The sequence below is a fragment of the Callorhinus ursinus genome, unplaced genomic scaffold (genome assembly GCF_003265705.2).
Source record: "Callorhinus ursinus isolate GAN/ISIS: 27379988/994484 unplaced genomic scaffold, GSC_fseal_2.0 scaffold43, whole genome shotgun sequence".
Lineage (NCBI taxonomy): Eukaryota > Metazoa > Chordata > Mammalia > Carnivora > Otariidae > Callorhinus > Callorhinus ursinus.
Genome location: NW_027397105.1, coordinates 511,482 through 538,747, shown reverse-complemented (window position 1 = coordinate 538,747; position 27,266 = coordinate 511,482). Strand labels below are relative to the sequence as shown.

At 54.0% G+C, this 27,266-nt stretch overlaps 2 protein-coding genes across 8 annotated transcripts in view; one reads left to right on the top strand and one right to left on the bottom strand.

Annotated features, from left to right (window-relative positions):
- Positions 1 to 4,778, top strand: part of FBXO39 (F-box protein 39) — a 7,134-nt gene extending 2,356 nt beyond the window's left edge. For 2 of the 5 annotated variants that reach the window (XM_073881537.1, XM_073881539.1), the window contains 3 exons: positions 1,222 to 2,326; positions 3,055 to 3,231; positions 4,077 to 4,778. In XM_073881537.1, coding sequence (XP_073737638.1) covers positions 1,301 to 2,326; positions 3,055 to 3,231; positions 4,077 to 4,331 — 1,458 coding nt within the window. In that variant the 5' untranslated portion in view covers positions 1,222 to 1,300 and the 3' untranslated portion in view covers positions 4,332 to 4,778. Of the gene's footprint in view, positions 1 to 1,221; positions 2,327 to 3,054; positions 3,232 to 3,485; positions 3,754 to 4,076 lie in introns of those variants that run through there. The other 3 variants (XM_073881536.1, XM_073881540.1, XM_025864257.2) reach the window with 3 other exon arrangements.
- A 3,069-nt stretch (positions 4,779 to 7,847) lies between these two features.
- On the bottom strand, positions 7,848 to 25,184 carry TEKT1 (tektin 1). 3 transcript variants are annotated; one of them, XM_073881535.1, is made up of 9 exons: positions 20,425 to 20,457; positions 19,615 to 19,716; positions 19,319 to 19,525; positions 16,944 to 17,109; positions 15,669 to 15,797; positions 15,170 to 15,313; positions 14,028 to 14,250; positions 8,404 to 8,600; positions 7,848 to 8,099 (listed from the first exon to the last, which is right to left on the bottom strand). In XM_073881535.1, the coding sequence occupies exons 2-9, from the start codon at positions 19,634 to 19,636 to the stop codon at positions 7,892 to 7,894; spliced, it is 1,296 nt and encodes a 431-aa protein (XP_073737636.1). In that variant the 5' UTR covers positions 19,637 to 19,716; positions 20,425 to 20,457; the 3' UTR covers positions 7,848 to 7,891. The 3 variants fall into 3 exon arrangements, with proteins under 3 accessions (XP_073737636.1, XP_073737635.1, XP_025720028.2); XM_073881534.1 differs by lacking the exons at positions 19,615 to 19,716; positions 20,425 to 20,457 and adding an exon at positions 25,166 to 25,184; XM_025864243.2 differs by lacking the exon at positions 19,615 to 19,716 and having other exon boundaries at positions 20,425 to 20,516.
- Between the last annotated feature and the right edge of the window lie 2,082 nt (positions 25,185 to 27,266).

Below are 27,266 nucleotides of genomic sequence, written 5' to 3'. Positions count from 1 at the left end.
AGTGCGGACAGCAGTGTGGACAGCAGTGTGGACATCAGTGAGGACAGTAGTGAGGACAGCAGTGAGGACAGCAGTGCAGACGAGGACATCAAAGGAGTAAAACCAAAGAGTGCTCTTGCACAAATGTCTGTCCTGAACTGAGAACTATGCTTATCGTGTCCCTCAGCCAAGATCTGTCACCAACCTGCTGTGTGACCATAGGCAAGCCCCTTCACCTCCCTGGGCCTCAGTTTCCATCTGTAAAGAAGTAATTCTCAGAGTTCCTCCAGCCCTGCCTTTTTAGGCGCTACGTAATTTTGGGCCACTTGGTAATGTAGCCACTGAAAGTGTTGTGGAGCGGTAGGGCTTGCACCTTGAAGACGGGGGGCTTTGGAAGTGGTAAAGGGAAGAAGGAGAGTTTTCAGGCCGGGGAAGCACTGAAAGCAGAAGGTCACAAAGACTCCGGCAGATAGCTGTAGAAAGGCTAAGGGCTCGGCGCATCAGGCAGGCTGTTGGCCTGGCTGTGCGCCAGCCTCCCTAGCCTGGTAGGGGGACCACGTGCAAAACCCAAGCATCATCATGTTGCCCTTCCTCAGAAGACATTCTTCTTCTGAGAGGCCAGCTCAGAGACCTTCCAGCGCTCCCTGCCTCGTTATCCAGTTTCCAAATCGTGTCCTGCGAAAAACCCACAAACCCACCCATTCCTGCAGTCCTGCTGCCCTAGCCCCAGGCTCGGAGCCTGAACTCTGCTCTGGGCCATCCTTCTTCCTCCTGCCTGGAGGGCCCTTTCTGTACCTCAAGACTGACGGCATTGCTTCCGAACAGGTTGACCTTGCCTGGCCCAGTGCCTCGGTTCCTTCTCTACCACCACCAGGCCAAGCTGGTCGGCTTCACAGCTCCTACTCACCCTGCAAAGCCCCACTCGGGTGTCACCTCCTCTGAGCAACCCCGTCTACTTCCTCCTTCCCCAGACAGAATTAACCAGCCCCCGTTTGTGCCCCCTGCACCGCGATCATGCCCGAGCCCTCTCGCTTCTCCCGCTGTGCTGTAACTGAGTCCTGGGTGCAACCCCGGGAGACCCCCAAGGACCGAGTCTTTGCATATGTGCCCCTGCAAGCCAGATCCATGACTGTCCCCGCCTGCGCGGGCCCAGGGCCTGCTACCCATGCAGAGTGTCGAGTTCATTCGGCTGGGTCTAATTTCCGTTTGGTAATAATGGTTCTTCCTTTCTATTCCCCACAGAAAACGAGTGGTTGCTTTTCTTTTCTCATTTTTGAAAGCCCTGCCTACCACACAGCTGCTCTGGACATCCAGTTCCTTGATGGATGAAGACAGCCAACCGATCCAGCCCCAAGACCAGAGCTGCTGGGCCAGTCTGCCTGATGTGTGCCTGCGTCGTGTTTTCTGGTGGCTGGGAGACAGGGACCGGTCCAGAGCCGCCCTGGTCTGCAGAAAGTGGAACCAGATGATGTTCTCGGCTGACCTCTGGCGATACAGGACCATCACGTTCAGCGGGAGGCCCTCCAGGGTACATGCGTCTGAATTCGAGTCAGCTCTTTGGTACGTCAAGAAGTTTGGTCGTTATCTGGAGCACCTGGAGATCAAATTTCTGAACCCTTACAACGCCATTCTGACCAAGAAGTTCCAGGTCACCATGCGAGGCCTCCTGTCGTGTCTAGGCAAGAGCAACAACCGTCTGAAATCTCTGTCCGTCCAGCAACTGGAGCTGGACCGCCTGGTCTGGAGGAACAGCATCCGGAGCTCCTTCATCAAAAGCTTGAGCTTCTTCTTAAAGAAAGTGGGCAAGCACCTGGACTACCTCAACCTGAAGGGGGCCCGGCTGACCGTGGAGCAGGGCTGCATGGTGCTCAACTCCCTGAGCTACTTGCGGAGTGAGAGCGTGGTGTCGCAGCTCAACATCGAGGACTACTTCAGCCACCACCTGGCTGTGTACAGCAGTGCCCAGTTCACCAGGACCATGGCCACATTCCACAGCCTGGCGTCCCTGACGCTCAATTACAACTGCATCTCGGACGAGCTGCTCGAGAACCTGTGTGAGAACAATGCCGGGACCCTCTGGACCATGAACATCAAATGCCACATCCACGACCCCCACGGGCAGGTCATCTGGGGCATGTCCTGGGCCAAGCTGGCCAGGCACGCCACCAACCTGAAGGTGAACTTCTTCTTTGAGCGGGTCATGAAGTACGAGCGCCTGGCCCGGATCCTCTTGCAGGAGATCCCAATCCGGAGCCTCAGCCTGAGGAGCTGCTACTTCAGTGACCCCGACTGGTCGATGAGGCCCACGCTCACGGATCTCCTGCCCACCTTCCGGCACACTCTGCAGGTGGGTTGGGCCCGAGGGCTGGGAGGCTGGTGGGGAGCGGCCACCGCTCAGGTCACCGGCTTCCCCAGGGGAGAGGCTCCCGGTGGGGCCGGCATGCACTGGGTCCACCCTGAGGTTCTGGGAAATGCTACCAGGCTAACAGAGCAGCGTCCCCAGGCCCCCCAGGATCATGGTGGGTGACGGCAGCTCACTTCTCTGCGTGGAACACAAGGGAGTCTCTGGCTGGCTGCCAACCGAAGAAAGCCCCTGTGTGCCCCTTCTGAGCAAGAAGGGGCCCCCACAGGGGACAGCAGGCCCCCCCACCTCCCAGCAGCACAGGAAACAGAGAGTCCAAACCAGACAGAGCGAATCACTGAGGAGCGCCAAGGGGTGGGCTGTTCTCTAGCCAACCAGCTTCCCCGTCTATAAAACCAGAATCATTTTGTCCTTCCCAAGGGCCGCACAGAAGGCTGGGGGATTGATATCCGTTGCTACAAATACCACCAGCAGGGGGCTCGAGGGGCAGTGGCTGGCCAGGTGCCTGGCCGGTTGGCGGCAGGGCTGGGACCAGCGCCGTGGTCTCTGAACCCCAGATGCATCTTGCCAAGTTGGATGGAGTCACCCGCGTGTCCCCGTCTCTTCCCTGCAGCCTGGGGATCACTGTCAGCTGGGCCATGGGGCTGCAGCAGAATGACCCAGCCAGTTCCAGCATCTCTGCCCACCCTGTCTCCCCTCTGGTGCTTTTCCAGAAACTGACGTTCGAGTTCAACAACAACCACGAGTCCCTGGACGAGGAGCTGCACCTCCTGGTCTTGTCCTGTAGGAAGCTGTTCTACTTCAAGATCTGGGCTTTCCTGGACGTCAGGTTTGTGGAGCGGATCCTGAAGAGTCAGGAGGAAGGGCAGTGTTCCCTGCGCACTCTCAAGGTAGGGCCCCGGCTCCCGGGCCTAGAGCAGGGGGCGGGGGTGCGTCTGGCGTCAGGGTCAGGCGTGCGGCTGGGCGGCCGGACGGGCAGCGCGTCCCCCTCGTGTGTGCCCTGGGGGTTTGCTTCCCGGGAGGGAACCCGGAGCTCCCTTCCTCAGCGGCTGGGTTTGGGCCAGCCGTGCATGTCCCGGGCTGGGGTGGGCGCGGTGCCGCGGGGCACAGCCCCACCGTGTGCGCTGTGTCTGTGCTGGTGCAGGTAAGAATTTACACGAACAGGTACGAGACCAATGACGAGGACAGGACCCTGCGCGAGATCCACAGGAGGTACAGAAAGCTCATCGACGCGGAGCTCAACTACTTCGTCATCGCGTACCCCATGATGTAGCGAGTGCTCTGTGAGGGAGGCCCCGGCGCCCACCCCTCCCCCTTCCTCCAGGCTCCTTTTTGCCAGTTCAACCCCAGCTGACGCCCGGAAGGCTGGGATCGCTGGTGGTGGGACCTTAAAGTGCTATCTTTACCAACGACCCAGGGCTAGCCTCTCCTCTGTCCTGTGGCTCTGCTTTTTCACACCCTCCCTCAGGCACTCGGAGTTGTCCCTCACCACCTCACTCCCAGCACACAGCTGGGGGCAAATGCCCGCTGTCCCTGGTGACCCGCGGGAGCCCCCGGCGCTGGTGCTGCCTGCCCAGGTGGCAGTGTGCCCGCAGGTCCTCCAAGAGGGGGGGACGTTCCCGCTTGTCCATGCAGCCTGCTCCGAGCCAGAAGGAACTCCTGACTCCCGCGTGGTGGTCTCCCAAGTGATGTCTTGTTGTTAAAATAGTTTGACCCGTGGATCCCCTGACCACAGGTCTGGAGGACACGGAGACTCCCCCGACCGGGGAGCGGAAGCAGGACCCGGCGCAGCCGAGTCCCCTGGGAAAGTGCCGCGCGCACGAGGCCCGTAAACCCAGTGGTAGATGGAGCCAGCCACAGACTCGTGACCTCCGTGGGCCACAGCCTCCGGTTCACGCCCGTCCTTTTCCCACGTGCCACGCCCGGCTGTGGGTCTGCAAAGAGCAGCAGGTTCTGGGAGGAAACACGCAGAACTTCGACGTGGTCTTGACCCCGTCGATGAGCAGGATGTGCATTCTGCCGCCCTGGTGTCTCCTCCAGGCTGCTGGGGGGAGGGGAAGCAGCCCTGGGGACAGATGGGGGCCACCTCCTCTGAATTTCCAGCCGGGTAAGGAAAGGGGGACCGTGGTCCCCGGAGGTGCTACACCATTACCCACAGGCAAAGTTACAACCAAAGGGCAGTTCTTGTTTTTGAAAAGACTCTCAGAGAGGGGCCTTCGACTGCGGGCTGAAGGGTCCTGAAACCACGCTGATTGCTGTGACCCCGAGTTCTGTGCCCCATTCAGGGCTTAGTTGCTAAGGTCCCTAACACACAAATAAAGCTGGGATGGGGTCCCAGACACTGAACCTAAGTGTCAATGGCCACATTCGTGCCTTGGGTGCGTATCGGCCTCCCTGGGGGCCAGCTTCTCTGTTGCACGTGGAGAAGGGAGCGCACGCCCCATGGAGTCTGCCTCGGGGAATGGTGATTTAATGCGTGTTCCTCCGTGCATAAGCCTGCCCCTAGGTGTTCCACAGATGGTGGCTTTCGTGGTGTTTAATGAGGAAACAGCCTCAGAAAAGGGGGCGGCTTCCCAGGGGTCACGCAGGTGTTTCAGCACCGGGACTCTCCCTCCCGCCCCAGCACTCCGTGGCACACTCCGTGCGTGCGGGGTGTGGGGCACAGCCTCCCTGAACCCCCCACAACGGCTCTGGCAGGTGGAGACTGTCCTCCCTCTTTCAGAGCTAAGAAAATGGGGCTTAGCAAGGCGAACCTGCCCAAGGTCAGTCGCCCAGGAAGCGCAAGAAGCGTGTCAAAGCCACCCCGAGTCCACGGCCATTCTCTTAATGACCACTGACCGCCTCCCATGGCAAGGAGATTTGGAGTTGGATCTGCAACCTGTGTGAAGCGCAAGAGCGCTCGAAAGAATTGTGAAAACCTCCGTTTACTATGTTTAGCTTAGAAATGCTGCAGTGTGAGATGGAGTTCTCAAGAACCAAGCTTTCTGAGTAAAACAGATATGAATACAACCTTTATGACCTTGTTAGAAAGACGGATGTCACTGTCCCAGAAAAAATGTCACCCAGTGTAACCTGATAGAAACAATCTTTCATAAACACAAACACCCCTCTTGGTGGGTGCCTCCCCCTTCCTGCCTCCCGCCCAGACACCCCCCAGAGAGGATGCTCACGGAAATTTCCACTCACTGGCCGGGCATTGCCGTGTGAGAAATCTGCCCGGCTTCCCTGGGTGGTGCTTGGATAATTAATCTGGTTCCCATTCCTCCACATTTGGCAAAGTACAGGTTGGAAAAAACCCAGCCTGGGCCCAAACCCACCCACTCGCTGTTCGTTGAGTGAATGAAGACTTTGTCGAGGTGTGATTCCACCTTTGTTTGCAGCAACTCATTATTTCAAAGTCCTGTTTTGTCTTGGCCCATCTTACGAGCAATAAGACATGTCCTTCCTTAAGCAGCAAGACACGCCCCAATGTCACGGACACCATGCACAACTGATGTGGCCAAGCCTACCGTGTCCCATCAGACCACAGGCTTACTAGCCAGGCTTCATTTGTCTTGCCAGTGGGGCAACTGAAGCTCTGGGAGGTGGACGAACCTGTCAGGGCCACACCGCAGGCAGATCCGAACCAGGGGGAGCCACTGAGCCCCCCCAGAGCTGTGTCCACAAGAAAGGTTTCCCACAGAGTCCTCACCCCCTGCTGGCCTCATCCCCAGGGACAGGCCCCATAATCCTGCACAATCCCATAATCAGCACAAACTCGGATCTGTCTTCTAAGCTGGGGAGGGGCACTGGGACCCCTCCAAGCTAGAGCAGAAGAGCACCCAGCAACGTCCCTAGGTCGTCGGCCTGAGAGGGCTGCATATTTGCTCAGCACCCAGAGGTGACACTCAGCACTGGGGAGGTAATGCTCAGCACCCGGGAGGTGACACTCAGCACCAGGGAGGTGACACTCGGCACCAGGGAGGTGACGCTCGGCACCTGGGAGGTGACCCTCAGCACCGGGGAGGTGACGCTCAGCACCTGGGTGGGCAGCACAGCTTGGCATGAAGCTGATGCCCTCAGCCTCGGAGGTTAGGGGCACCCCTTGCTGATAGCACAGACTCTCTGGACTTAGACAGTAAACCTCCTGGGAGTGGGGACCACGTCTGAGACTGTCTGTGCCTCAAGACACCACGAGTGGAGCTTGGCGGCCAGACACAGAGACCGTCAAAGATGGGAAGGGGTCTGGGCCATCCGGCCAATTGTCCCTTTACAGGTGACCCTAGGAGTGGGAGGAGCTTGGCCGACCCTAGGCGTGGGTCACCCCTAAGCACAGGGGAGCCGAATGTTAGCACAGAGTGTTGCAGCGCCTCCACAAGAGGGCCCATGGAAGGTGCCCCTTGGATGTCAGGAGTGAGGGCACGGCCATGGGCCTCCCTGGGACAGCGGCTGTGCGGGAGGCTGTGGGAGGTGCAGAACCACCCTGATTGTTGGACATGGACGCGAAATGCAGCCCCAGCTGCGGCTACTGCTTCGCAGAAATGACGTGGGTACGGGGTGGGGACTGTGCCCACGGCTCGCTCAGCCCATGGAGCCCCACGGGCTGGGTGTGACGGGAACCTCAACCCAGCTCTGTCTCCAGAACCTACAATCCAACCACTGACTTGAACCTGCGGCAGGCATGGGAGGATGTTTTTCTCTTTGGCTTTACTGTTACTTGAGAATGGAGAAAGAAAAATACTCCCAGTGATTATTAATCGATCTGGAGGCCAACACCTCTCTGTTTACACTCAGGAGGGAAAACAATAGCCAAAATCCTCCCCGTGCCCTCCTGGTGCTAAAGGAGGCACCTCCCTGTCTCCCTCCGTGGCAGCCGCCCAGACCCACCTGCCCTGAGCAGCCCCCACCCTGCAGCCGACAAGGGCCCACGGTGCCCCTGCCAACCGGTGAACCGTGAGCGTCCCTGCCCCCCGTACCCCATGACCCCAGACTGTAGCCGCCTGGCCCACCGGCTCCTCAGGCCCCACCACTCAGCTCACTTCCTGGGGGCTGGACGGCCCTCTGGCCCCGTGTGTCCTCTTCACGTCTCCCAGCAGAAAGGGGCCCAGAGATGCCTGCAGGTGCCAGGCAGTTGGGGGCTCTGGCGTCAGGGCTCCCATCTGCTCTCTGTAAGACTTGAAGGGGGGTCTGAGTCAGCAGCGCCCGCATGGTCTCCCAGGGAAGAGGAATCGGGAGAGCCAAGGGGTATCTGGTGCCTGTGACGAGGAAGACGGGCGAGTCTCCAGAAGGGAACCAGACCCGCACTCGGCGGAATGCGAAGGAAGGAAGGGTCCTGGACTGCCCCCCTGGCCGCAAGTCCATCATGTGGAGGAATGGCCTGCGCGGACAGACGCAGGGATACGCGGGGATGTAACTCAAGCCAGCACTGCCCACCAGCAGCACGGAGCCATCCCCCCAAACCCTCAAGCCCCACCCGGGGTTCCAGGCCCTGCCTGCAGTCGGCCTCCCTGAAATGAGAGTTCTGCACCCAATTGTGACACGGTTTACTCAGCGTCTGCCCCACGGGTGCTGTCAGCAGACGGCGTCGGGGCAGAGGCCCCCGGCCCACTCGCCCTGGTCGCCCCCGTCCCGCAGGGGGATGGACTTCCTCATGTGCATGCACAGCACCTCGTCGATGTAGATGGTGTTCTCCTTGACCTGGATCTCCTCCTGCAGGATCAGCTGCCTGCGATTCAGGCCCTTCAGCTCCATCTGAGCCCAGGCTAAGGCTTCCTTCAGTCTGGAGGAGAGGGCGCACAGGACCGTGACTCCTCTCTCTGCGTTGCTCTCTCCAGGGGAAGCCAAAGGACACGTGCCCCCTCCCTTCCCTCCAGATGGAGACTTCAAATCAGTGGCCCCGGGCAGAAAACCCGGAGAACCACCAACATTTAAAATGCCGACTTTGACCTAAACATCTGGGTTGGGGCTCTAGAAAAATGTAAACGTCAGGACGGGTTTTCAGTGTGGCTGCCTTTAGTGAAGGCTGCCCTGGGGAGAGACCCGAGCACCCAGCAGACTCCCCCACGCACATGCGGCCCACCTACCTGGCCACGTTGTGGGCAATCTCCCCGACCTCCTTGAGCAGCCGGTACTGCACCACGTCGCGGCACAGCTCCACGTTAGGCCGGTGTGTTCTGGTCTCCAGGCGTGTGTGAACCACCTTGGCGGGACCTTCTTGGTCCAGGATGGCCTTTTCCAGAACAGTGATGTTCTTCTCCTGGCAAGCAATCTCCTCCATGACCTTGCGGAAGGGTTGGAGGAAGTGAAGGCTGGTGGCGCTCACGCTCAGGTCTGTTGTGATCCCCAGCAGGACCCCACAACGTGCCTGACCTCTCCTCCCTGCAGCCGTGACTGCCGGTGGGCGAGGGGCCGCACCCGCCCTCGGAAACTCGCAGGCGGAATGGACATGACTGGCCATTGTGGCTTCGTCCCCTCCCGGGGGGTGGGCTCCCTGGAAGCGAACCACTGGCCCGAGTTCTGCCCCTAGAAGCCTGAAAAGACCATACAACCAGTTTCTGGGGTTTCTCTGATGGTGGCTTTGTGCACAGGAAAAATCACTTAGAAATTACTTGGGCCTTTAGATTAATATTTAACTAGCTTAAAATTTAATTTCTTCTTTAAGCTTTTTTAGTTTTAACTTTGCATCATGGAAATTTCCAGACGCACACAGAAGTAGAGAGGATAATGACCCTTGTGTGCCCCTCATCAATGCAATCAATGATCAATACACAGCCGGTTCTCTCCATTCCAACCCTGCCCATCAGCTCAATTATGTCAAAGCAAATCCCAGATATTATATCCCATTAGTCTTGAATTGTTGAGTATGTGTTTTTAAAATAGGTCTCTTTTTTCTTTTAACCTAACTACAGTATCTTTATTACACCCAAAAAATAAATCTTTACTATCATGTAATATCTTACAGTATTCAAATTTCCCTGATTGTCCCATATATTTTTTTAAGAGTTGGTTTGTTCAAATTAGACTCCAAATGAGACCCACACGTTGCATTTGGTTTTCTAATATTCCATAAGCTTTTCTTTTTTTAAGATTTTATTTATTTGAGAGAGCAAGCACCAGGGAAGGTAGGCAGAGGGAGAGAGAGAAGCAGACTCCACGCTGAGCGCAGAGCCCTCTTCGGGGCTCGATCCCACAGCCCTGAGATCCACAACTGGAGCTGAAATCAAGAGTCGGCCGCCTAACCACCTGAGCCACCCAGGGGACCCTCTCCTAAGCTTTTCTTACATTCAGTTCCCAGATGTAATACTACTTGTAAACAAATGTTCATGATCACTCTAAGTTAATTTTGACTAACAGTTGCTCCCACTTCAAACTTAATTAAAATCCTTTAAACATATATTTTAAGCAGCATTTATAAACGTGATGTATAACTCTTTATAAATGCTTGCATTGTCCTGGGGCGCCTGGGTGGCTCAGTCAGTTGAGCATCTGACTCTTGATTTCAGCTGAGGTCATGATCTCAGGGTCCTGGGATGGAGCCCTGTGACGTGATGGTGGGCTCCACACTCAGCCGGGAGTCTGCTTGTCCCTCTGCCCCTCTCCCCCCAAAATCAAATCTGTAAAAAACAAAAACGCTTGCATTGTCTTAACAAAGCCAATGGAGCCCTTAAAAAATGGTGTCAATCAGACAAACCAGTGAAAATGATGACTCTTAGCTTCTCATAAACATGTCAGCCCTGTCTTTAAACTTAACAAAATGCCAGCTTGAAATCATAGGCAGAAGTCAATTACTCAACTATGTATTTTAAGTGATAATTTTTTAAAAGCAGCCTACATTCTCTTAAGTTTTACAAATACTTAAAATACCCAAGATACAGATTCTTTAAAACAAAATTACTATTACTATGGGTTAGCTCGGGAATCAGCAGTCTGGCCAAATCCAGTCTGCTGACTGTTTTTGTACAGATTGTGAAATTAAAAAAGAAATCTTCATTAATAGACTATTTCTCAGAGCAGCTTTAGGGTTTCAGCGAAGTTGAGCGGTGAATCCAGAGTCATGCACCCCCCCCTCCCTGGATGCGGGTTTGTTCTGTTATTAACATCTGGGGTCAGTGTGGTGCTTTTGTTACAGCAGGCGAACCAACACCAACATGGTATTAACTAAAGTCCCTGGCTGATGTCAGGGCTCACTGCTTGTGGTGGACATCCTGTAGGTTTGGGACATGCACAGTGTCATGCGGAGTGGCTTCACGGCCCTAAAACCGCTCCCCTGACAACCACGGATCTCACTGGCTCCGTAGTCATGGCTTTTCCAGAACGTCTCATAGGTGGGATCACATGGTACGGGCTTCAGATTGACTTCTTTCATTTAGCGATTGCACGTAAGTCTCCTCCACATCTTTTTGGGGAGCTTGATGCCTTGTTTCTCTTTGTTGCTAAATAACGTTCCATTGTCTGGATGGACCACAGTTTCCTCATCCATTCATTTACTGAAGGACATCTTGGTTGCTTCCAAGTTTTGGTGATTATGAATAGAGCCACCATAACCATTCACATGCAGGGTTTTGTGTGGACATGAGTGTTCGGCACCTTTGGGTAACTACCCGGGAGTGAGACCGCTGGGTCGTATGCCTATGTTCATAAGAGACCACCAAGATGCCTTCCCTGGTGGCTACACCATTCTGTGCTCCCACCGGCCCAGAACGAGAGCCCCTACTGCACCACGTCCTCGCCAGCATCGGGCACCGTCAATGTGTTGGGTTTGCTGTAGGCGGGCGGGGGTATCGCCTTGTTTGAATGTGCGAGTCCCTGGTGACATCTGAGCTTATTCACCATTGGCACATCTCCTTTGGTGACATGTCTGTTCAGATCTTTTGCTATTTTTTAATTGGCTTGTTTTCTTATTGTTGGAGGTTCTTAAAAGGATTTTATTTATTTGAGAGAGAATGACGGAGAGAGCACAAGCAGGGGGAGCAGCAGAGGGAGAGGGAGAAGCAGGCTCCCCACGGAGGAAGGAGCCTGATGTAGGACTCGATCCCAGGACCCCGGGATCATGACCTGAGCTGAAGACAGATGCTCAACTGACCAAGCCACCCAGGTGCCCCGAAACATAAGACATCCAAAACACAGTATCTCCTCACTGCAGAATTTCTTCACAAAAACGAAAATGAGGCCGAAAGTAAGACTCCAAGTGGCTGTTCTGTCTGCCAAGCAAGGACAACCCACCTGACAGTGAGTTCGTTCAGTCGGGATCGACGTCGGCAGCTGAGGGAGGGTGTCCAGAGAGTATCACCCTGTTGAAGACTATTAGTCTTTCTGCAGGAAGAGCTGCTTGGGGAGTTAAGGATGTTGGAACATCAGTAGTCAATAAGAAATGTGGCACGGGATTGTGCACGAGTTTCCTGGCTCTTCCTGAGCGGGCAGGGACCTGATACTGCTCAGCTGTGCCTTATGCAGGAGCCCATGCTGTTTGCAGCAACTAAAGATTCAGCCTCTTGAGTGCTCACATTAAAACCGCTGGTGAGGGTATTTTCAAAAAGCTGAGAAAACACGAATTCAGTGCAACCTGAAGCGGAATCTGCTAAGACGTGGGGACCCTGTTGACAGAGCTTGTGGAAACACAAGCCACGTGGAGCTTCTGGGTGTCTGCTGTGCTATTCCTCACAAAGCACTTTGCAGAAAACATCTGCATCTGTCGTGTTACAGAACCAGGAGCGCCAACAATACACTCTGTGAGCTCCCATGGATTTGACCATTGTAAGTTCCATGACTTTTTGTCAGAAACAGAAGTTGACTTTCCCAACTACTCAGCAGTTCAGGGTTTCAGCGGTGGTGAAATTTTCCTGTAATCTATTTTAATTAGCTCAGGGCCAAGACTGAAATTCCTCTGAACAAGGACCATCCTCAGCCACTATGATCAAATACTGAGTGGCTTTAGTAGAGTCCTAAGCGACAGGTCTGCCCGTTAAACCCTACGCTTACATACTGCTCTTCTTGGGCAGAGCTGGTCTGAACGAAAAGACGTGTTCAAAGATGAAATGTGTAGAAGTCTCATTATAGATCAGGCTTCACATTTCCCATAGATTTTGATGGAAAATGCTAACTGTGAACCCCAAAAAAGCAAGATATTGGTGCTCCTCCAAACAGAATTACTTCCTTTTATTCAGTAAGCCTGTATTCCAAAAAACTAGACTCAATCATTATTATTTTATCTTCAGGGTTGGCAATGAGATGTTTGTGGATGTTTGTTTTCTTTCTTATTCTATAAATCCCATATAGAATTCCTTGATTTGGCCTATTGGTCCACAAAGCCTAAAATAGTTGCTATCTGACCCTTTATAGAGAAAGTGTGCTGTCCCCTTAAGATAACCTAAACCCTGGGTTAGATTAAACATTCCTTTTCTTAATTTTAAATCTTGCTGGGGCTAAAATATGCCCAGTAAGGAAACAAATGTGCCTCCAAAGACGAAACGGGGTCACCCCACCGTTGCCTTGGGGGCTGGTCTTCTCAGCCTCCTGTCTCTTCTGGCCACAGGTTGACCAGAGAGAGGCTTTTCTCTAGAACCAGGACGGGGTCCCCACATGCTCCCTGACCCAGCTGCTCACAGAGCAAGGCCACCCATCTGGGCAGTGCCACTCTCCATTGGCCAACTGGCCCATAAGAGAGGGAAGAGTCCCCATGTTAAGTCCTATCTTCACCTTGATGGGACCCTGACTGATTTCCCCACTTGGTCTCTTCAGCCACGACTCTTCTCAGTACGAGGACGATTGCAGATTAAATGTGGGCTAGCTCCTCTGGCGCATGGGTTTTGGGGCCACTGTCTCTAGCCCACACCTGCCAGGAACCTTCTCTGGGGCCCTCCCACAGCTGAGGAAGAGGGTCCCATCCCCGGGACTGCGCCAGCACCTGCAAGCCTAGCCCCAAACCAGACGGGCTGGAGTGCAAAATACACGTCAGGTTTTGAAGACTTGGTTTTTAAAAAAAGAATGTAAACTACGTCACTAATTATGTACACTGATAACACGCTAAAGCAATATTCTTGATGTGTTGGGTCAAATAAAACATGTGACTTTCCACCTTTTGGGAAGGGCTGCTAGAGACGGTGAATGGCACACGGGGCTGTGTCCGATCCTCTGGGGCAGTGCTACCCAGCTGCCCCCGATGTGCATGAGAGCCTGCCCGCCCTTCCTGCCCACATATCTCCTTCCGGACCCACCACCTATGCTCAGGACCCAGGGGTGCTGCCTCACGGGGCTCCGATCACTCACTATTCGGGAACCTTGCCAGCTCACTGTTAAATAGGCAGCTTGAAACTGACTGTGGTGGACGTATTTCCACCACAGAAACCTGCAAATGCAAAAAATCAGAGCCTTGTGTTTTGAATTGTTTCCTGAGTGCTGGTTTACCAGCATGTCCCAGGGAATGGAGAGGCACAAGGAGCCAGAATCCCAGGCCGGCCGCGGGGTGTGCGGAAACTGACTCAGGGAAATGTCAGAGTCACAAAGGTGGTCAACACCCTCCAGCCCGCGGCCACATCTCACGCAAGAGGAACTGAGGCCCAGAGTGGGGCCAAGTCCCCTCTGGTCCCCAGAAGCCCATGCCCTGCTGCAAAGACGGGGAGCTGTGAGCACACCTCCCCCCTGGTCAGCCCGCGAGCGCAAGCCCAGAGGCCGGCAGCCCGGCCCGGCGGCCCCCCTCCAGGGCACTCACTTTGGCTAGGTGGGTGGCCAGCTGGTCCCTGGCAGCCTTGGTCTCCTTCAGCCCGTTCCTGAACACCGTGTCCACCACGTCGCACTGCCTACGCAGGTCGTTGGCTGTCTGTGACAGGATCCGGTCCACCAGGGCCTTCAGCGCCAGTGAGTTGTTCCTCTGCCTGTCGGCCTTCTCCACGTTGCTGTTGGAGAAGTCCAGCCAGTCTTCCAGACTCACGGAGCTGCAAGGGAAGCCACACAGTCCCTCACAGCGTGTCTGGGCTGTGGAGGAGCGGGGTCCCGAAATCTATGCTGGTGCCGAGCTTTATCTCCTAGGCCAGGTGCCAGACACGTGGGGACCCTGGGTGGGGACCCGCCTTCTGGTCTGCACAGCTGTGCAATCTCCCCACCGAGTGGTGGCTGAACTAAGGTCGCTCCCCACAAATGCAAGTGAGAGATGCCGCTGGGGTCAGGGGAAGACAAGGCAGGCATGTCTTGGGCACTCTGTGGGGCCACTGCCCGCCGTGGGAGAAGCCAGTGCCTGGTACCACCGTGGCCAGAGAAGAGGCTCGCCCACCAGGCTGCCCCTCACCCGGTCAGCATGGTTGGGGGTCAGTGCAGCCTCAGACGGGCCCGCAGTCTGGCTGCCCCGGCCTGACCTGACCCGACCTGACCGGGGAATACAAGCAGGGACGCGAGCAGGGCGCCCGCAGGAACTCCGGATATTAAGTGCACGTCACATTAAGCTGCTGCTTTTCGGATAACAGATTACACAGCAAACATAAGGATGGTGGTGATAAGTTGTCAGACCAGACGGCTGCGATTGTGCACCTTCCTACAAGTATGTAGAACACGCCCCCACACGGGTTGTCTCTGCGGGTGTGCCTGGGAAGGGGAGCCCGGGGAACTATCAGCCTGCCCTCGGGACGTCTGAAAACAGGACAGGTATTCAAACCAATTCTCACCATTTATAAGGATTTGACATCAGATGCTCCCAAAGCAGGACCACGGGCTGCTCAGCACCACGTCAGAATAACCCTTGGGCTGCCCTCTGCCAGGGACAGGGGCCCCACTCACCGTGGCTGGACCCTCACGGCCAGGGACGGGGGCCCCACTCACCGTGGCTGGACCCTCACGGCCAGGGACGGGGGCCCCACTCACTTTGGCTCCACCCTCACAGCCTTCTCCGAGTAGTGGATATTCGGGGAGTTGTTGTTGAGGGAGAAGCAGATATCGTCGATGGTCAGGGCCACAAACTTGTCCTTCAAGTCCTTCTCCAGGTTGTACTTGGCCGAGCGGTTCAGCCTGAAGGAAGGAGGCGTGGGGTCTCCCACTGCAGCGCCGGGCAGCCCCACAGGTTCCCGGGGGCAACGAGCCAGCGCCGAGCCATCACTGGGTCTGGTGTGGGACGTGGCACCTGCTTGCCTCCAGGCCACCCCCAGCACCACACACACTGCTGGACGCCGGGTGACGGCTTAACTAACTGGCCTCATCTTCAAGACCCGCTGATGGGAGCGGTCCAGGAAAGGGCTCCAGTTCACCATCAGGGTGAATCCACCCGTCCCCATCCACGGCCGGTGGGCGGCTGTCCCGTGGGGCTCAAGCTGCGTGTTGTGTTCCCACCCAGCCTCCTTCTGGGACGTGCCGCGGGGAGCTGCACCTGATCTGCTCAGACATCTCCTCCAGGGTGCGGGTCAGCAGAGCCATCACCCCGCGGATGATCTCGACCTCCTTCACAAGCTCCTGTTCCACCTCATCGTGCACCAGGTCAATGCCGACCCGCTTCTCCCTGGCCAAGAGGAAGGGGCTGGTCATCGAGCACACGCAGGGGTGCTCAAGCCACGCAGAGCTACCTGGACCACGGGTTAGAGTATGAGGCAACCCATCTGGATGGCGTGGTCGGGGATGGGCATGAGTCAGGATCTGGGAGGCTTCAAAATATCCAAAACCCAAGGAAGCAAGATCCATCGGCCCCTGGTCACCTGGTCAGAAAAATGCCAGATGCACTGTTCCCCTCCATTTGGCCATGATTCCGGAAGACTTTTCCTTCTAATCTGTTCATTGGAAATGTCCTTTTGACTTAGAATTGTGAAGACATGTGTCTCTTTCCTGGAAACAGGACCTCGTCCTGATTTTTGCCAAGGGTTTGAACCCAGAAAGGTGCTCTACCATGAAATAACAATGCAACGTCCACATCCCCCGGGGCGGGCACTCACAACATGTCGGGCACCGGACGTGGAGGGGCCTGTGTCGGGGCTGTGACCGCGAACGGGTGGGGACCCGAGTGCCTCCCCCGAGCAGAGAATATCGCCCACTCACAGGACTTGAAGGAGGGAAATGACGATAAAAAGGTATGTTTGCACAGGGCTCTCTGGATTACAAAGTGCTTCCGTGAGGCTCTCTGTACTGGCACAGACTTATCCTCTAGGAACTGGACCCACGCTGCCTGTCCACAATAGAGACACCCAGTTCCCAATTTCTGCTGGTGTGGCCCTGTGACTAAGCTCCAGTCAATAGGCTGCACAGGCAAATGGGGAACACCAAACCCTAATTATTCCTACTTGCTGGAGCATGGACGGAGTGGCTGGAGCGCTGGCTGCCATCTGGAGTCATGAGGTCACCTGGGGAGTGAACCCATGTGGCAGAGCCCTGAGACCACACCATGCCAGCCCCACACTGACTTCCTCCAAACTCCCTCACCCTGAGAGAGAAAGAATGGCCCTACTTAAATTCAGTGTTATTTTACAGTTTTCTGAGTCTCTGCAGCCAAACCTAGTCCTAACTTAACATTTAAAGTAAGGTAGTGAAGAGCTCCTTCCCTGCCCAGCACGGCAGGCTCCGGAGAACACGTGCTCGCCGGCCTCGCTGGGACCCCGCCCCGAGCGCAGATGGATTCTATTCCCAGCACCGGGTCCCACATGACAGCGACTCCCACCTGTATTCCAGGCACATCTGGGTGATATGCAGGGGCTCCTTCATGCTCTCCAGCGCGTTCACCAGCCTGGCCTGGTAGGTGAGCAGGTCCTCCGTGACGTACACCAGCTGCTCGAGCTTGTCATCCTGCTCCTTCTTCCAGAACCTGACTTCCTCGAGTCTCTGCTCTGAGGCACACAGAGAAAGCACACGGTGTCACACGTAGGTCAGTCCACTCCGGGTGCCGCCAGCTCTGGGATCAGAAACGTAAAGACCATCCTCAAACGACCCCAGCGTGTTCTTCGCTGCCTGGCACCCCTTTCCACCCTGTAAGTGCTGATTAGGGGATGGCAGGGTGGAGGCAGCGGGAGGGAGGGAAGGAATCTCTTCTTGCAAGGTCAACACCCAATTAATGCAAACATCGTCCACGCTGGTTGACTCTAAACCTTTAACACCTGCTGTTTTTAATACCTTTTAATTTTATCAAAGATCTAGACGTATGTTGAGAAGTCCACCAGCACCGGTGTTGCAGTTCTCTGACCTGTCCCCACCCACTCCTGCTTTCTGGGAGCAGTGCAGTTTTTTTTTTTAAGATTTATTTATTTATTTTAGAGGTGGGGGAGGGAAGGGCAGAGGGAGAGAGAATCGCAAGCAGACTCCCCACTGAGCGCAGAGCCCAACACGGGGCTCGATACCACGACCCTGAGAGCATGACCTGAGCCGACAGCAAGAGTCCAATGCTCAGCCAGCTGAGCCACCCGGGCACCCCGGGAGCAATCACTTTTTAAATGCTTTCAGAATTTCTCCTGGAATTTGCTCACACTGCTACTTATTCATGATCAGTTTAAATGATACCTACCAATTTCCTGTGACTGAAAGCCAGGATTTGCTCTCGGACAACACGCTCCTGTTCCTCGGTCTTCCCCGTAGGGCTGCATGCCATTTTGTCACAAAACAGCTCCACGCTTGTTTACAAGACCATAAATGCGTAAGCACTATTTGCACCTGAGCCGTGTGGTGCACTACAATCAATTTCTCATGTACAATTTTCTGTTGGTTTTTGGAGGGGCTGGTAGTCATGTTTTTGTTTCACTTTCCAGAGACTCATGACTAATGTTTCCTCGGACTTTCTAACAGAACCATAAACACCCCCCAGCATTTTCAGCCCCATAAAGGAACCTGCTGGGTTTGCTTCTTCCCAGGACCTCTGCCCTGAAGCGCTTTCTCCTCCCACCCTCCCTCCTGCTCGCTGGCGATGGTCACAGGTTCCAGAACCCCCTCACCCTGCACCTGCCACCACCCCCTTCCTAGCTACCACCTGCTCCTTCCCTCCCTCTCCACCTGCTGAAGCACGCCCTCCTCAGAGACGGGTGCACGCAAGGTGAAAGCGTGCAGGTCTGAAAATGCCTTCATTGTTTTGACTTCGGTTACCTGTCAATTTCTAGGTTGTAGGTGATTTTCATTTAGAGTCTTGATGACATGGCTTCATTTCCTCTAGTCTCCCGAGTTCCCGTGGAGACTTCCCGATTCTCTGTGTGACCCCAAAGCCTTTCAGGGGTCTCTTCCCTGTTTTCCTAGTGTCAGCAGTACTCAGTCTTATGCCAGAAGCTGGAAACAGACCCTTTGGCTCAAGGGGATTTCCTAGGATTCCTCCGCAGACAGTTTCCTCTCTTCCTCTTCTCTGTGCCCCTCTGGAATCCCTGTTAGATAAGGAGCCTCCCTGTGGGTCCCCTAATTCTTACCCTTCCTCTCCTATTATCCATCCACCTCTTTGTCTTTGTTTCTCTACTTCCTGGAGATTCTTCAACTTTCTCTTTCAACCCTTCTTTTGATTTTTACAAGCATGCTCTCACATTTTTAATTCCCAAGGATGCTTTCTTATTCCCTGAGTGTTCTTTTTCAAGGTTCTCTTGTTTCCTAGATGCAGTGTCTTCTCCAAATTTCCTGAATATTTTATGGCATATTTTTTCCTTTGCCTTGTGTGTCTGTCTGTCTGCCTGTCCGGGTGTCTGTCATGCTAGAGGCACTCCTCAAATGTCTCTGACCCTCACCTGATTATATTTGAGGCTACAAGGCTAGCGTGCTAACTGGGACCTCTTTCTGCAGGGTCTGGGTTTGCACTTCATTGTCCAGAGAGACCGGGCAGCCCAGCCATCTCTTAGATGCTCAGTAAGTGCATCAAATCCATAAGAAAACGAACGATGGAGGCTGGAAAGCAGGCTGGGCTACCATCCTCTGTCTTAGGGCAGTGAGCTTAAAGACAGAACCTGACAAACATATGTTTTCCCCCAAGGTACTCCATTGCCCCTCCTGACCACGGAACACAGACGGCAGCGTGGCTACACCTCGCCGTGGCATCCGGGCTGGGGTGCAAATGTAGCAAGTAGGTCATTTTACCTAGTTTCTTTTCTACATCGCTTTGAGACTTCCTGGTGGTCTTTTCAATCTCGTCCACAAGCCTCTGGCTCTCTGCCACCAGGCGTTCGGACCGCGACCTCTGGGCCTCCGCTCTGTGGTACTGGTTCTTGTTAGCGATGTGCCACTCTGAGGGCAAGAACTTGGGAGGAGGTTGTAGTAGTTTGGCCATGTCGGTTTTCCAAAGTCCTGGTCACAAAGACAGACATTTGTTTAGTTTCACCGAAAGCAACTGGTCTTTTTTTATGTCTGTTTTTACTCAAGTGTGATATACATACCCAAAGGTGCATACACCATCATCTGTACACAAAATCTGTGTAGCCGGCACCTCGGCTCCCTTCTGGTCAGTGCCCTCCACCTGCGCTCCCACGGTGCGACCACTAGGAATTAGTTTTGGTATTTCCAGACTCCGTGTAAATGGAATTGCCCAGTGTGTACTCTTATATCTGACCCCCTCCATTCAACATTATGTCTGTAAGATTCGTCCCCATCACCCACAGAGCCACGGTCTTTGGGTTTTGGGGTCTCTTTGCGGGACACTGACTACACCCCGCTCCCCTGTCTCTTCTCCTTTGTATGGATATTTGGGTTCTGGGGCGGTGCTATTCTCACATGTGTCTTTTGGTGACCACAAGCACACATTTTTATGACTCATCAGAATGGCTGGGCCTAGGCAGTGTTCACTTTTAGGACATTCTGCAGACGGAGGAACCAGCCACATTTCCTGAACAGATGAACACACGTGGCATCTGTACACTCAGAGCTGGGTATGGGGCCCACCCAGCAGGTGATATGAGCCCTCCGCACGCAGAACAAAGAAAAGCCAGAAGGTGGCCTGCGGGGGGGGGGGGGGGGGGGCGTGCCCACCCGCTCCGCACCACCACCACCCCACCCGCTCCGCACTAAGCCCCCCGGGGACAGCTGCCCGCCCACGGCCCTCAGGGCCCCCACCCTCCCGCAGCTCCCAGAGTCCCTCCGGGTGCGGGCTCAAAATGCACCCGAGCAGCCCCCGGGGAGATGGAGAGGAGGCCGGCGGGGGCTGGGACGGGGTCCAGGCCGGGGCCGGAGGTTGGGCGGCCTGCACTCACCGCGGCGCCTGCGGGACCGACGGACCACACGCTCGCCAGCGGCTCCCGCAGAACCACCGGGTAAACGGCGCGTCTCCGTGGCAACCCGCGACGCGTCCCCCAGGCGAAGGGGGCGGGGCCGCGGCCGCGCGTCTCTGCACAGGCGCGACCCTGCGGCCGCGCGGCAGCCGGGGACATAGACTGGGGACACGGCGGTGCCCACCTCCCACGCCCGCGGGGGACAGCCATCATGGCCCCGAGCCTGGGGGCGGCGCCCTGCGCCCAGCCCTGGCCCCGCCGCGGCGCTCCCGGTGCTCAGCGGGTTGGGCCTGGACACGGGACCACCGACCCGGCGCCGCGGGAGGAGGTGCGGGAGGCCGGGGCGGCTGCGGCCGGGAGGGTCGGGGGCCCGGGGTCGGGGTCGGGAGCAACTTGTCCGGCTATGGAATGCGAGGACAACGCTCGGGATATGTGCGCCAGGGCTGTAATACTGGTGAGGCACTCACAGGTAGAAAATAAAGGGATTACCCAGTGGGGGAGAAATACGGACAGGTCGTCGTCCTCACAGCCCGAAACCCAGAAAATGGGCATTCGAATCTCCCGCCCATGTGATGGAACGCGCCACCCCTTTACAGCAGCCAATCGAAGGCCACGTCCCCTCTAAGGACAACCAATCAGAGGAGGCTTGGCCTCGTGAGGCCCGCCCCCAGGTCTCACGAGGCGTCGGAGCGCCCGGGAGACCCGCAAAGCGTCATGGATATTAAGCAGCCGCCTGTCCAATGGCATGCAGGGGAGGTGGTGTTTCACATGCATATTCATATTCATATCCCCGCCCTCCCAAGGATCGGCTATTTAAGGGGCTCGCGGCGCTTCACCGCGTGCGGGTCCCATCGAGGAGCCAGCAGAGCTGGCTGCGGTCGCGGTGGAAGCTGCGCGCGGGAGCCGGTTGGGGGTCGTGCGGCTCCCGAGTGCGCGGGGCTCCCGCACTTGGGCGACAGAAGGGGGCGGCGTCCTGGAAAGCCCGCCAGGCGCGAGGCCCCACCCTGGGGGCGCCCCCAATTTGCAGACCCGCAGGCTTCCTGGGACTGTTGGAAACGGTAGAATCGGCAGAAGTACTGAAATCAGCTCTGTGGGTTATGATCGTAGGTCACCGTTGTATCTGCATCCATGAGCAGAGGTAACCCTCGCCCTCCCCGACGGGGTAGAGGCGCTGGGAGAGCCCTGAGACCCTCGCCCGAGCTCTGGGATGAAGGGACATCGGCCCCTCTCTGGGGGTGGTCCGCGCTCTGAAGGCCTAACGCTGCTGCATCTCTCCATGTGCTTAAGAGAGAAGGAAGGAGAAAGAACTCTCCTTTGCTATTTATTCTGGAGTTCCAGTGTAATTACAGGCATTTGAAAAAAAGAAAAACCTTATTTTGCACATGCAAGCAAGCAAAGGACTGAGCCCGGCAGAGGAAGTGTGAAAGAACTGATCATCACTAAACACTCCACGTGCGTCTGGCGCCAGGCTGTGGGTGGGGATTAATGGAGCATCCAGCACAAGGCTTAGAATCTGCTAAATTAGCAAGCATGCCACCAAAGCTTACAAAGTAGAAATATTCAGGCAAGCGGCATTGAAGCTTTACATGATTTTGAGATTTTCGCCGGTTGGAATAAAGCTGTGTTTCCCAAACCCGAGTCATTCTGGCACCAACTTCTTACTGACCCAGCCATGCACCACCGTAAAGTTACTTTGGTGTTTTCCCTCAACTGCACTCATTTTTACATGGAAGCATAATTACTTTAAAAGGAGGCTTTGTATCACCATCATAAAGGGAAACCAGTATCACTGGTATTATAGAAAGTGACCATAAGTAATATTACTATACATTTATGAATTCCTGTGATCAAAAAATGAACACACTTGAGGACCATGGAAGGCACATGGTTATCTTGTTCCTCATGGTGCCGCTGTGCATTTCTGACGGCTTACGTACAGCTCATAGCTCTATTCCTTCAGACTTTCTAGCCACGGAGTATACGTGGTGCCAAAGTTCTACTCCCCTTTATTTCATTTTGCATGAAAGAACTTTGGGAAGCAATATTGGTGGTTTTTAAATCTATGGGTTTACTTTGGAATTTTTGAGATACCTTTGAAGAGAATCCGATGCTTGGAATTGCAAGGAACTTGAAAGGTTGTCTGATGTGAATATCTTCTGCAGCATCCACAGAGGTTGCCCAGTGCTTGAACACGCCCAGTGACAGGATGCTCATCACCTCCCAAGGCAGTCCTTCCTGGGGCTGCTGTGCTGGAAAAGCCTTCTGGTAGTTTCCATGCATGGGTGCTAGTTTACATCTTGGGCCATACAGAATAAGTCTGATTTTTCCTCCGCATGAGCTACCTTTACATATTTAAAAGCATCTGCCCTTTCTCCGACAAGAATTCTCCAGGCTGACTATTCCAGCTCCTTCGACCCTTCTTTGGGTGACAGCATTTCTAAGCTTCCACCCCACCATCTCTCCTCCTGACTTGTCCCAGTTTACCTGTAGTCCAAAATTGTATGTAATACACCCACTCCGGAAGGAGGTGGTGATTTTAATGGAGCAGATTTCATAGGATGGCTTTTCAGCATCAAAATACCCAGAACAAGAGCTTTCGATCATAGCACACTTCACCAGGCCCTTCGCAAAGCTGAAATGAACTGCCAACGAGCGCGGCAGGAGCCCTGGGATCACAGGGGGTATAGACAGGGGGGCTTCTCCTGCTTCTGCCAACGGCCCTTGAACATGTCACTTCCCCTCTCTGACCATGTTCCTCATTTTGAACCTGAGAAGGAGGGCACTGTGTAACCCCAGAAGCCCAGAGCTACATTTTCATTAAGAAGGGTTTATTGAGCAGAGCTTTTTAAAAACACAGGCCTGCATGTGTATATCCATATCAGACTGACCCAATGAGGCATATATGCCACCTTCCATCAGTGCCAGGAAAGGCTCAGGCCACCTGCCAGGGGGCATTCTGTTGTCATGACCAGCAGCGTGCCGCTCAGTCACAACACAGCCCACACCAGCTTTAGTGAGGATTACACGTGGGCTGCTATTTGTCTGACGTCCCCAAGTATGACAAGGAATAAGAGATATTGTAAGCACATCTATTTTGAAACCAAAAATTTCCTCTCGCAAGCTTTAAAATAAGTTTTAAAGCTTGCAAGAACTTGAGTTTGTAAGCCTGGAAAATAAATATCATTTGCTACTCCTCAGCTGCAGAATTGTCTCATTATTATGCAGCTACATGTGTTAAATAAGGAGAAGTAATAGATCCTGAAGCTGATACAGATCCGTAACTGGAGTTCCAGGTCCACCTCAGCGGAGTCAACCTGAGCCCAAAATGGGGTGTTAAGGACCAGGAGCTAGAGCCTGTTCCCAAGCACTGAGCCCACCGTCTGAGCACTGTGCTCACTCACATGCTCAGGGGGACCCTGCCGGTCATTTCCACGGTGGTCCACGGTGGCCTTCTCAGAGTGGAGTGCCAGAGGCTTGACTGAGACCTTCTCTGAACCTGGTAATGCGTCGAGCCCATATGTGCCTTCTGGAATCTGAGCTAAGTGGCCTTCACTATGTTCTGTCCTTAAAGACAAGTGGGTGACATGAGGGACCCTGTGAGAGCCCCCATCCGTCTTGGGGAGCCGTCCTGTGAGCTCCTTCCCGCAGCGATCACATCCAGGCGGGAGCCCTGCTTCCAGCCGGTCCTGCCTCTGGACACCCGGGCTCCTGGGTCACAGCAGAATCTCGGTGGTGCTTTGGCAGTTTGACTTTGATGATGACAGGTGGTCCCTCATCTCCAAAACTGCTGGATTAACGTTTATGAAACGTCTTTTGTTTCCGAGCTTTAAGGGGTTCTTTTTTTGGAGACACTCCAAGTAGGTGTGTCTGTTGGATCAGACTCAGAGCACTTGCTCCTGACTGCTGTCTAGGCACCTAAACCAAAGGTCAAATGTGTTAAATATCCTGGGCTCCACCAGGTGCTCCAAAAATAAGGCCAGAGGTCATCAAAAGGAACTACGGCCTGGCTTTACAGTGATGCCCACACGCATGATGATATTCACTCCACAACACTGACAATAGAAAAGACCAGGACCAACTTACGATACCCTCAAGAGCAGACTTGTTAAAGAAATTGTGGCATATCCTTACGTCGTAAACCGTAAAGCTATGAAAGAACAGGGAAGGTCCTTATGTAACCACATGAAATCCTCTGCAAGGGTTAATGTTCAACGAACAGACAAACAACAAGAATCAATGGGCAGGAATGTTGGAATCGTACGCTCTTGTACAAAACAGGGGGGAGAAAATTGTGACCTTGGGATTTATAGTAAGAAAGTTGTATTTGGTCTTCATCTCTGTTCCCAGCACAGTGCTCCTGAAACCCCTGCAAACTCCGAAGTGGCCAGAACACCGGGAGCCTTGTTGGTCCTATCGAGGGGACTCTGGGTGGGCTCCTGGCTGGCTCCCGGCTGGGGTCTGATCCGCAGAAGGATGGAGCCAGGACTGGAAGCTTGGAGTTTTCAGCCTTGACCCCCGCTCCCCAGAGAGGGGAGAGGAGCCCCAAACAGTTAATAATCAATCATGTCCTCACAGGGACGCCTCCGTAAAACCGCAATAGTCGGGATTGGGGGTTTCCGGGCTGGTGAACACATCCACCCGGGGGGGGGCAGGTGACGCACCCCAACTCCACGGGGACAGAAGCTCCCGTGCTCAGGACCCTCCCAGACCTCGCCCTGCTCACCTCTTCCTCTGGCTGCTCCCCGGTGACCTCTGTCATGTCCTTTGATAAACCAGTAAATGTAAGCAAGCATTTCCCTGAGTTCTGTGAGCTTTTCCAGCAAATCACCAAATCCAAGGGGAAAGAGGTCATGGGAACCTCTGATCTGTAGCCAAGTCAAACGGGAGCTGTGGGTAGCCAGGGGACCTACTACTTTCCATTGGCATCTGAAGTGGGGCAGATTCACGGGACTGAGCCCTTACCCTGTGGGATCTGGCGCTATCTCTGGGGAGACAGGGTCAGAACTGGGTCAGAAATCCAAGAACACAGAGCTGGTGTTGCCGAATCGCCTGCTGTGGGGAAAACCCCACACGCCTGGTATCAGAGGTGTTGTGAGTGTGGAAGTCACATGACAGCAAAGGAGACCCACAAGAGGAAAGACTACTCTTTTCTTAAAACAAAAACCTAGGCGTGTTTTCTTGTACACGCATAAATATCCCCGAAGGATGCATAAGGAACTGGTGAAAGTAGAGTAGCAGCTGGTGACCTTGGACACCTGTTTTTCTGCACCTCAGTTTCCTTATCTGTGAACAATGAACACAACAACATCTCTCTTACAGGGCACCATGTGCATTAAAGGAAATGTATGCAAAGATGGTCAATAAATACTTTTTGTCCTTTTTTTTTGTTAGGTGCTTGGTGTCAGAAGAACATCATTTACCAGGCAAGGCAGTGTACTGTATTCAGTAAATGATCCCGGACGCCTGGGGGGCTCAGTCAGTGAAGTGCCCGCCTTCAGCTCGGGTCATGGTCCCGGGGTCCTGGGATCGAGCCCCGCATCGGGCTCCCTGCTCGGCAGGAAGCCTGCTTCTCCCTCTCCCTCCACCGCTCCCCCTGCTTGTGCTCTCTCGCACTCTCTCTCTCAAATAAATAAACAAATAAGGATTCAATCCCTTGGTTACTTTTTTAAACAATTTCCATTTCTCTGGTGGAATTTCCTATTTGTTCATTCATTATGATTCAGCCCTCACCCCATGATATATTTCCCCTTAACCACAAAAAATAAAACATGTTCCACGTCTATTTAATTCTCAAATTCCCTGTTTATCTAGAGACTGAAGAATTAGACCCAGCGATCTTCACAGGAAAAAAACTTATTATAATCTCTTAAAATTCTTTTTTTTTAAGATTTTTTATTTATTTACTTGAGAGAGAGCACATGAGAGGGGGGAGGGTCAGAGGGAGAAGCAGACTCCCCGCTGAGCAAGGAGACCGATGCCGGGCTTGATCCAGGACCCTGGGATCATGACCTGAGCCCAAGGCAGATGCTTCACTGACTGAGCCACCTAGGTGCCCCCAAAATCATTGTTTTTGACATTATTTCATCTTACATTGGTCATAGGAAGGTAGATAACACATAATCAGTATGTATTATGTTCACTGCAAATTGCTTTAAAGAAGAAGTTTGGCTAATACTTAAAAGAGCTTCTGGAATAAAATAACCACTCAGGGATCTTCTTAATTAAATAAATGAGTTCCAAAAAAATTAAAAATATATATATGATTACACTGGATGGCATTTCCTAATGAAAATACCAGAATTTTCCAGGAAAAGTCAAGTGTGAGGGCTTTCTTTTCTTGAAGGGCTTTCTTTTTCCACATAAATCGTGTATTTCACAGAGTTTATAAAGAACAGGCCCCTAAGTGCGCAGAGTACGTCTGGCCACACACCTGTCTGTTCTGGATGAGGAGATTATCCAACGTCCAGGTCTGAAGACCCAGTTTCCAGGAGACAGAGGATGATAGTGGGTACAGGGGCCAGCCAGGCCTTCTGAAGAAGCTTGGGCAGCCTGGCCCGATCCTGGCAGCTGTAAGAGAATTAGTATTACATGGTAAAAACGATGTTATTCATTGTGAGTTGTGTTACAGGTTGACTGTGGAGTTGTTAATTGCGTAAATAATGACTCTTTCTTAGTGTTCTATTTCAAAGTACAGTTCAGGATGCCAAACGCATGTGCGGTGTCCATACACACCTACGAGCTGGTACGCACGTGGGCCAGGGAGAGTCTGAATGGGCCACACCCTGGAAAATGTGAGTATGTTTACTCTCCTTTACCACAGAGTC